At 34.2% G+C, this 11,269-nt stretch overlaps 1 protein-coding gene across 1 annotated transcript; it reads left to right on the top strand.

Moving 5' to 3' along the window:
- The first annotated feature begins 5,234 nt into the window (after positions 1-5,234).
- Positions 5,235-6,841, top strand: LOC127075283 (flavonol 3-O-glucosyltransferase UGT89B1). The gene has a single exon (XM_051016770.1). The coding sequence runs from the start codon at positions 5,353-5,355 to the stop codon at positions 6,736-6,738; it is 1,386 nt and encodes a 461-aa protein (XP_050872727.1). The 5' UTR covers positions 5,235-5,352; the 3' UTR covers positions 6,739-6,841.
- Positions 6,842-11,269: the final 4,428 nt, after the last annotated feature.

Genomic DNA, 11,269 nt, shown 5'->3' with positions numbered 1-11,269 from the left:
AAAATTAAAAGAGAAAAAAAATTAATAAACTTAATTAATCAACTTTAATCCGTTTTCAAATACCGGTAACTTCACTATTAGAAATTAGTAGCAACAATGATTAAATAAACCTTATTACAATATATAACTATATTTGTAAATTACAGTGTTATGAATTGGCTTAATAAACCTCATATAGATTATTTTAACACATTAAAAAAGAAGAACCCTAAAAATCTCAAAAACACAAATCAAGCAATCACTTTAATTTGTTACTTTTTATAAAAGAAGAATGAATAAAGTTTTTTACCTGTTAGATGTCGATCACTTTAATATGTTCTGATTCCGTTGTCGATAGCAAACCCATATGAGAAAGAAAGCAAAGGTATGAGCTTTTCACCTTATCTGTATTTTAACCTAACTTTGAATGAAAAAAAAATAAAAATTAATTTGAATTTAATATAAGGATGTTTTAGTAATTTAATATATATGAATTAAAAAAATAAAAAATTTTGAGGGGTGGCCGTGGCCTTCCCACGTCCCCCCTCAGTTCCGCCACTGGGTTATATCAAGTTTGCGTTTGAGGTTACATGTGTTTTTTGTAGTAGTGATTGTTGTCAAACCACTCTTAAATTGGTTTTAAAAGTTGGACAAGTTGTCTCAACATCTGGTCCAACATATGTCTCTTGAGGAACAAAATTTCAGATATCAATCATCAGCAATTACGGGCGTCATCAAAGTGACGGTCCAACTGTCAGTGCCCTGGAATGAGCACACAACCTTAAACCGTCAACGACTGATGGGTGACAGTCTCTAGAGGGCGACGACCGTCATGACCGAGATTGTCTGACCGCCAGACTTGCAGAATGGTCGTAGTGAGGTATTTGACTCGATTTTTTGAGTAGTTCCTGACTTTTGGACTTGTGTGCTATTGTTTGATGTTGATTGATGATAAAGGTTATTGAGTTATTATATTGAGTTATTTGATGAATATCTCACAAGGAGGAATTGTTGGTATTTAGATAATTTGGGTTCAATGGAACCAACGACGTGGCCATAAACGATAATAATTATTTGATGATGATGTGTCTAGGTTCAAAGAGGACCAGTGACATGTAGGACTTATGTTCAGGGAAGAGGATTGGAGTTGGAGGATTGTTGATGTCGAATTGCATATTAATTGTAGTATTCATGTATCATGTATGTCAGAGATACGTAGGACTTCGGTCCACTGAGGAGTAAGACTTAGGTCCAGTAATGTGTTGGATACTTCGGAAACATACCTTTGAATATCTGAAAGATTGGTACCACATGCATTGGAGTAGATGAGATGAATGTTGCATACATAATTTCATTTGTTGTTGTTGTTGTTGTTGTTACATTAAGTTTGTGATTGATGAATTTTCATGATTAAAACTATCCTTGCTATTTTATGCACCATTTATATATGGAATGTATTTCTCACCCCTTTTCGTTTTCATGTATGTATGTTATACAGATTCTAAGGTTGAGACTGAGGAGAATTATACATTACATATTTTGGAGGATGACATAGTTGGCCTACTCGCTGTTTTATTTTCCTGTTTTGTTCACCGTACCTTATCAGTTGTTTTAGTATTGTGTAGTGTCACTTTGATAGTGTAACATTGGGTTGGGAATACCTTATTTTGTTTTCTGAGTTGTTTTATTGAATACTTTATATTATGAATGAGGTGGTTTTTCTAGGTTGCTACTTGAATAATTATGTTATATTATTTCGAAATTAATTCCGCATTGGAGATTAAATGTTAACATATATGTGTGACACCGTGGTTTGTTTTATCTTCATACTTTCCGCATGCATTTGTATAAAAATATGTTGGGGTTTAGAGTGTTAGATCAAACTCAGGAAAAAATAATCAATGCAACATACAAATCCGTTAATGACAAGCGGAATTGTTGTTTTTGATCCAACATCAAAATGAAACACTCCAAAGAAGAACAATAGAGGAAATAAAAACACTCTCTTTGTTGGTAGCTTGCATCCGACATGCAAGAAACCGCTTTAAAATCTCTTTATGCTCTATTCAGGCACCCAGAGACGTATGATCCACTGTGCACAACCAACGATTAGGATGTTCTTGGAAAATGGTTCAGAAGTATTCAAGCACTCTAAAAAAGGAAAAACATCATTGTTAACTAGCACATAAAGGTGTGTTAGAAACTCATAACTTCATATTGCGACTTCTAAGATAGACATTTAGTGAGCTCATTCCCAAGGCTAGTGACGTCCTATCCGAGATTCCAACGGCCTAAGATCTCGTGGTCGTGTAGTAATACACGTCACAAATCTTCGCCCTGCAAAGCAGAGACGTGAAGGAAAATTGTGATCCAAAACGCCACGGAAATTAAAAAAATTTCTTTAGTGATCTTTACGACTGGGCATGATCAGTGATAGAAATTGTTACCTCTTGTGGCGATTAAAACCTTTGATGCAGATCTAAGAAGTGATCACGAGTGTTGAATGATAACAACACCTCTACTCAATCCATACAAACGGATTCCTTCAGTCTCAATGCTATCTGCTATGAATGAAGGCTTTGAGTGTGTGTGTGTGTGTGAGAGAGAGAGAGACCAAATTTCATCAAGTGAAAGAGAGAGAGAGAGAGAGAGAGAGAGAGAGAGAGAGAGAGAGAGAGAGAGAGAGAGAGAGAGAGAGAGAGAGACCAAATTTCATCAAGTGAGAGAGAGAGAGAGAGAGAGAGAGAGAGAGAGAGAGAGAGAGAGACCAAATTTCATCAAGTGAAAGAGAGAGAGAGAGAGAGAGAGAGAGAGAGAGAGAGAGAGAGAGAGAGAGCGAGAGAGAGAGAGACCAAATTTCATCAAGTGAAATGCTTATGCACAAGGGTTCTATTTATAGAACCACTTGTGTGGGCTGCAAGCTAAAAAACCCACTTAAGTGTATGTGACCCATATCTTATGGTATACCGAAAATCACTTAAGCGAGTGGTACCTTACCATATTTTGTATTCTACTTAAGTGCACTGTACCTTACGATGTTCTACAATTCACTTAAGTGCACTGTACTTTACGGTGTTCCTTATTTACTATACCTCTCATCAATCAGTCCTTTTGTGTGTGACCCTGTAGGTTTTCGCGATATTGGCAATTATATTAAATCACGTATTTAACATAATAAATAGTGAGTTGTGTCTAGCAACACATCACTGCTACCCAAGACATGAAAATGTCATGTGATATGACAAATTCCATTTGTGATAATACTTATGTGTACAATTACTCTGCCCTTATGTCTATATTGAACACAAGGTGTAAACCGTGTCATCCTTGTCCAATTCAATATTGGGCCCTTAGACATTTATCATGTTATGTAGGATGGGCGAATTCCATTTAGGTTACTCATGTGCCTCTGTATGCTTCGTGGAGTACCCATCAACTGTCTTTATGGTCATCCAGTTACGGACAATGTTTGATCAACAATAAAGCACTCGACTCTACATCTAGGGTCCATAGTGGTTTCAGGTCGAAGGGTGGTATACACCACTATCACCATGAGAATAACTTATGACACTTTACATAACATTCTATGTAGCACTCTCATAGCGGGTAAATCCAGTATAAATATTACTCCTAATATTCATACCTATGTTTAAGACTTGATAACTCCTTATCCATGATCTATGAGATGTGATCATCAATCTATATACATAATAGTCTTAATGATTTAATGTTATCCCACTTCTCAACAAAGCTCGACTACAAATACTTTTAAGAATAATGTCCTTATGTTTAATGGGATCTCATGATCAAGTCACACGTGATACATTAGACGGACTAGCTATTCTAGGGACTTTATTAAACAAACATAATAAAGAAAAAACCTTTTATAAATAATTCGATACAAGTACCAAAAGTATTGGCCTCTAGGACTTACACCAACAAGACAGAGGCCATGATGACAACTGTTTTGAGCTAGTCATAAGGCCTAAAAGGTGAAAGTTCAATTACAAGGCGGAAAATTGCTACATGAAGAACCGAAATATTTTTTCCCTCTGTGTCGTAGAGTACCCCTCACGAGGATACAATGCAAATCTTTCAAATCAATCCAACGGTTGGTCACATCTCACACGCATGCAATTATCAACTATTTTCCCTATTTAAAAAGGAAAATGCACACTCTTCAAATATTCAAACCATTCTTATTCAAATTCCACTTCCAATCTCTCTTATTGACTTGAACGTTAGAATACTAACTTTAGAAGTCAGACCACTATCCACCACATAAAAAATCTTGAACCACTGTGACAAAACCTTACGTCTTTCATCCTTTCCGATCCCTATCAAGTTCCGAAGCATAACCGATATATTTACAAAAAATGTTAAAAAAATGTATTCAAATTCAAACAAATTTTTAAAAATAAAATCATTGAATTAAAATTGGATGGAGTAATGTGCATTAAATTATTATGATATCAAACAAACATTAAGACAAGTAAAATTAGAGGTGCCCATTTATGCTATTCGTATCAATTACTATTATTTTTTTATGAATTTGATATTCATAATGCTATTCTTACACTCAAATGTTACCCCATACTTACACCCTACACTATTTATCGTATTTCTACGGTAAATAGTATTTTTTATCTTTTTAATAAATAAAAAAATAATATTTATAAAAATATTATTTTTATTATTGAATTAACCACAAAAATATAAATTACTAACCGTTTATTATTTCATTAACCAATAAAATATATAATTTTAACTAAATTCTAACATTAAAATATACAAACTTTGATTAAAAATTAATTATTATATTTTATATTTTAATGTCAGAATTTAGAATAATAAATTTGGTTACTAAATTATAAATAAAATATGTGGTTAATTATTTATATTTTTGTGGTTAATACAATAATGAAGTTGGTTAATAAAAAAATTATATTTATGTTATAAAATTAATTATAAATGTAAAAATATCTTTTTATAAATATATTTTTTTTTATTAGAAAAATAAAAATACTGTTTACATAGTGAAGAATGTTTGATGTAAATATTAAATGTAATTTTTAGTGTAGGAATAAGAGTATCTCTAGATAAATAACAGTGACAAACCACAAGACAAGGGATATTCGGAATGAAATTTTGGTATCCCGTTCGTCACCAGTGACGTAAGAGTGAAAACTAAAACAAACAAATGCAGTAAACAATTTGAAGAAAAAAGAAAAGAAAAGATACTTTAATAGGACTACTTACTTCCCAACCCGATATCTCCCTCAACTTTCTTTTATAAAGGAAGACTATCTTGTTCTTGCTACACAAAAGTCTTAAAAAAAAAGCAATAAATCGAAAGATAGTTTAAATTCCATCATGTCCACTACACCAGAAACCCACCTAATAGCATACCCGTTCCCATCTTCCGGTCATGTAATTCCACTCATCGACCTTTCCAAAATTCTAGTCTCTCGAAAAATACACGTCACCGTTTTGGTAACTCCATCAACACAACACCTAGTCCCTACAAACTATTCCCCTCTTCTCCAAACCCTCCTTCTTCCCCAACCTCATTTCCCAAAGCCAAACCAGAACAGACTCATTGCCATCCTGTCTTTCATGCGCCAACACCATTATCCGATCCTCCTCGACTGGGGTCAGACCCACCCTTCACCCCCTTCAGCTATCATCTCTGACTTCTTCCTTGGCTGGACTCAACTTCTCGCACATGACCTCCACGTTCCACGTTTAGTCTTTTCTCCCTCGGGTGCCTCCGCTCTCTCCATCTCCTTATCCATATGGCGTTATCCGCCTCAAAACCACAACCCAGAGGACCCTAATTCCATAATTTCCTTCCCAAACCTACCAAATTCTCCAGTTTACCCATGGTGGCAAATTTCCAACTTGTTTAGAGACAAGAAAGTGGAGTCCGATTGGGAGATAATGAAATACAATTTTCTCTTAAATCTCGAAGCTTGGGGTGTCGTTTTCAACTCCTTCCTTTATTTGGAACCACCATCCTTTGACCATATAAAGAAAGAACTCGGCCATCAAAGAGTTTGGGCCGTGGGTCCAGTTTTGCCTCTTGAATCCGGTTCGACTGAACAGGAAGAAAGAGGCGGGTCCAGCACTGTCTCCTGCCGCAAGCTCACTAAATGGCTTGACTCGCGTCAAGATGGTTCGGTGGTTTATATTTGTTTTGGAAGCCGTACAGTTCTCACGACCGTGCAAATGGCGGTTTTAACAAGTGCTTTGGAGTTAAGTGGGGTCAATTTCATATTATCTGTAATGGCTCCCGATGAACGACGCGTGGCGGAAGATTGCGGTAAAATACCAAGTGATTTCATCGAACGGGTGAACGGGAGAGGGTTGGTGATTGAAGGATGGGCGCCGCAGTTGGTGATACTGAGTCACCGTGCAGTGGGATCGTTTTTGACTCACTGTGGTTGGAACTCGGTGTTAGAAGGGTTGGTTTCTGGTGTGGTGATGTTGACGTGGCCGATGGGTGCGGATCAGTATACGAATGCGAATCTGTTAGTGGACCAGTTATGTGTGGCGGTTCGAGTTGCAGAAGGGAATGAGAAGGTTCCAGAAATAAGTGAGCTTGCGGAGATAATAAAAGGGTCACTGGCAAAGACGAGGGAGAGGGTGCGAAGTGAAGAGTTGAAGGATGCTGCATTGGGTGCCCTCGAGATAAACGGAAGCTCGCAGAACCAGTTGGATGATTTAGTAAAGAAACTTAATGAACTTAAGAATGAGTGATTCATGATTTGAGTGTGTTAGAAAATGGTTTGAAAGTGATAAGCAATTCAAAGCCTCTGTAATGGAACGGAAACTACAAATAGAAGGAAAAGAAATTGATTGAGATCCTCTCCTTATACTTTGCAACAATCTCCTTGGATTTAATCCAATGATAGACAAACAAACCAACAAATAATAATACTAGTAAATATTAAATAATCTCTTCAAAAGAAAATATATGATCTATTGAAGGAAAACGTGGTCGTAATTTGTGATTCTTTCTTAATTCAAAAATAACTCGTGTCTTTTAGATATCAAATGAGCACTCTATTCCTATACTAAATCAGCACTCTATTCCTATATTAAAAATTACGTCCAATATTTATATCAAACACTGATTACCGTATTTATACAATAAATAATATTTTTATTTTTTTAATAAATAAAAAAATTATTTTTATAAAAAATTATTTTTATTTTTATAATTATTTTTATAACATAAATATAAATTTTTTCATTAACCAATTTCATTATTGTATTAACTACAAAAATATAAATAATTAATCACATATTTTACTTATAATTTATTAACCAAATTTGTTATTTAATTAATCAATAAAATACATACTATTAACCTGATATTAAAATATAAAATATAATAATTAATCTTTAACCAAAGTTTATATATATTTTAATGTTAGAATTTAGTTAAAATTATGTATTTTATTGGTTAATGAAATAATAAACTGATTAATAAACTATAAGTAAAATATATGGTTAGTAATTTATATTTTTGTGGTTAATTCAATAATAAAATTTATTGAAATTTTTTACATTTGTGTTATAAAAATAATTTTAAAAATAAAAAATATTTTTTTATAAATATTTATTTATTAAAAAAATAAAAAACACTGTTTACCGTATAAATACGATGAATAGTGTATGATGTAAGTACTGGGTGTAACATTTAGGTGTAAGAATAACATTATTGATTTATTTAATATGTTACCGTCATATTTTGTAAAATAAAATTTACCATCATTTAAAACTAATTGTGGAATGCACCACTAAAATACTACTCTTAATGTTAACATCATGCAGAGATTATTTTTACTAATAGATTGATAATAAGGCATAATTAATTACGAATTTCTTTAACTTAATTTAAAATTTTACTTAATTCTTTATTTAAAAAATATTACAAATTAGTTCTTTAAAATTATTTCATTAATTAAATTGATCGTTTTTGTTAAATTTTATAAAAAAATATTAAATTATGCACATGCGGCATGACAGCGTGACAAAAGTTAATATAATAAGTCAACAATTTTATCAAGAGATTAACAATGCCGCGTGGAAACTAAACCTTGAGTCCCATATTCGATAACTTAAGATTCAAGACTCTATTCTCACCAAGATGCCAACATTGAACACCGGAAAATCTACCTATAAACCTTTCAGTTTTATTGTTAAAATTCCACTAAGATATCAAATAATTATTCTGATCTTGGATGATTTTTTTTATAGTTTTTAAACAGAAGATATCAGTTTAATTCCCATTATATTATACCAGAACTAATCAATAACAAGAAACTATAAAAAAACATGATAATTGAAAAATCCAGATACTTAGGAGAATCATCTTCATCAAAATCCTAAACACAAATTAAAAAGTAGGAAACTAAAAATCTCATTCATAAGTATCCATAGCAGCAACAACAATCCTCCTAAGAACACATCATGAAAAAAAAAACAGAAAAACGGTTTAGAACTTCACACAAACCAAGTTAATTAGTCAACTATTAAAAAAATAGAGCAAGACAATTAAAAGAGACACATAAAAAAAAACCTTACTTTATAACAAAACTAACACAACCCATTAAAGTAAAATTAAGATACATGAATTTACCTTACTTTAGAACAAAACTAACACAACCCATTAAAGCAAAATTAAGATACATGATTTTTTTTCTTTCAATTTTTCACATAAATACTAAAAGACTCACCTGGATTTTTCACAATCAAGATAAGCTTACATGAAAATTTTGTCTACCCAGAAGAAAATTAAAAAAAAGTAAAGACATAAGAGACGCGGCATTTCTTAAACCAAATCCAAAAACAACATAAACAAAGAGTTTCGACGTCTGTTCAAGATCCAAAAACCACCATTATCTTATGTGTCGGTTTTGACATTTGTTCTTCCATAAGCCGGCGTTTTCCCTCTTCCTTTGTCTTTTGAAGAAGGTTTTGTCATGAGCATGTCTTCTTCTAAAGGACCTTCGAGTTCTACCATTGACCTTCAAGACCCAAAAAAAATCTAGATCCATTACATATAACAAAGTTTCAACCTAAACAAACTTGAAAAGAGATAAAACCTACTCAAGTAGGAATCAACCGAAAATCTATCGACAGTAAAAGAAACATTATTGACTTGTGAGGAATAAAGAAAGAATAAAAACAGAGAAAGAAGAAGATCTAAGGAGAAGAAGATGGGTTTTAGGAAGAGAGGACAAAAAGAGAGGAATGTGTAGGTAATAGAGAAGGACAATAAAGCCACCTATATAGTTTTTAAAAAAGAAAAAACCACATAGATAAAAATAAGGATTTTTTACTAATATAACCCAAGTTTTTAAATTATTTCCCAAAATAACCCAAGTTTCAAAAAATTTCCCAATCTACCCCACCTTTACTAGGGAGGCGCCAATTGGATTGGCGCCCCCTCTTAAAAATTACAAGGAGGCGCCAATTGGATTGGCTAGGGCACCTGCCCTAGCCAATCCAATTGGCGCCTGTGTGTATTTTTTAAGAGGGGGCGCCAATCCAATTGGCGACTCCCTTAAAAAAGCCTCAAATGAAAAAACTTCCAACATGAAAGTTGTAGATCTTTTCAAAACAATGAATTTGGATATAAATTTTGCAACTTTTGGATTTTTTTTGAGAAAGTTATGGGCAGTTGAAGTTGGACTTCTGAGTTTTTCAACTGTTGTATGACCTATAATGTCTTGTATTATTTCATGTGTTTCTTTTAGAGTTATGAAATTTTGTCCAACATAACATTTGAAGTAGACATCTTAAATTTTCCAATGCACTTGGTCCCACCTCAAAATAATTAAAAATGAGTGAGTTATGTCCCTGCGAACTTGACCCAAAATTAGGGTTTCTGTCAAAACAAGTGTATGTGAACTTTGCCAAAAGGGACCAACTTCAAGCCCTTTAGTATGAATGATAAAAGCCTCAAATGACAAAACCTTCAACATAAAAGTTGTATATCTTTTCAAGATAATGAATTTGGAGTAAAGGTTTGCATCATTTGATGATTATGAGAAAGGTATGGGCACCTGAACTTGGACTATTTGACATTATAACTGTTATCTGAGTCGTAATGTTTTGTATTATTGCATGTGTTTCTTTTAGGAATATGAATTTTTGTCCAACATAACATTTGAAGTAGACATCTTAAATTTTCCAATGCACTTGGTCCCACGTCAAAATAATTAAAAATGAGTGAGTTATGTCCCTGCGAACTTGACCCAAAATTAGGGTTTCTGTCAAAACAAGTGTATGTGAACTTTGCCAAAAGGGACCAACTTCAAGCCCTTCAACATAACAATAACAAGTCCTTGAATTAGGGTTTTTGACCTATAAATTTTTGTTTTATGATATGTGTTTATTTTAGAATTATGAAAGAAACTTAATGTTTGGAGAATACACAAAGATAAATTTGACATAATACGAATTGATATTAATAAAATTTGGATTTTACACAATGAATCCTAATGGTGATGACCGGGATCACCTAACCGACCTCCGGTCCCACATCCCCTAGCTATCCTAACCCTTGGCCCTAACCCACGTTGACGATTCTGAACCGGTGTTTGTTCATCTGATGGTCCAGGAGCGTCATTACCGCCTACAGGAGAAGATCCGTTGAGGTATGCAGCCAACTCAGCATAGTCTTCAGTATTCAATGATGGTGTACCGGCGTAGCTGAGCTCATGACCCATGCCAGAGAAGTTGGGGTGTGGTTGACTCATGGATGGGCGACCAGGACGGTTGAAGGGGGACATGGGTGACAATGATGGGTCTAGGAAAGGTTGGAAAGGTTGTTGGGGTGTTTGGAAGAGATATGGTTGTGGGATGTTTTGGTATTGTGATGTTTGGGGTTGTTGGCTACGGTAGGTGATGGGGCGGTTAGTGTTTTGGGTAAGGCGACTTTGGTAGGGTGATGGTGTGGGTGCGAAGCGATGTTCGGTCGAAGGTTGATGGTCCATTTGTTGGTGGTGGTATGGGGGATGTTCTTGGTTTTGGGGTTGGGTGAATGGCATGTTTTGGTTGTATGTTTGTGTGTTTGTGGAACGGAAAGTTTGTTGGATAGGTGGTTGTGAGTAACCGGGCTGAGAATGTTGCTGGGGGTTAGATGTTGAGGCTTCTTGTGTGTAAGTTGTCTGGCGTGGGTCGTAGAGGTACATATCATCGGCGATGAATTGAAATCCAACTGATCTATACCAAGCCATATAAGTACGACTTGGTTTTACCTCATTTGGCATGACTG

This window comes from Lathyrus oleraceus, chromosome 4 (assembly GCF_024323335.1).
Source record: "Lathyrus oleraceus cultivar Zhongwan6 chromosome 4, CAAS_Psat_ZW6_1.0, whole genome shotgun sequence".
Taxonomy (NCBI): domain Eukaryota; kingdom Viridiplantae; phylum Streptophyta; class Magnoliopsida; order Fabales; family Fabaceae; genus Lathyrus; species Lathyrus oleraceus.
The sequence above is the reverse complement of the archived record's forward strand: the minus strand, read 5'-3'. Positions and strand labels throughout refer to the sequence as shown.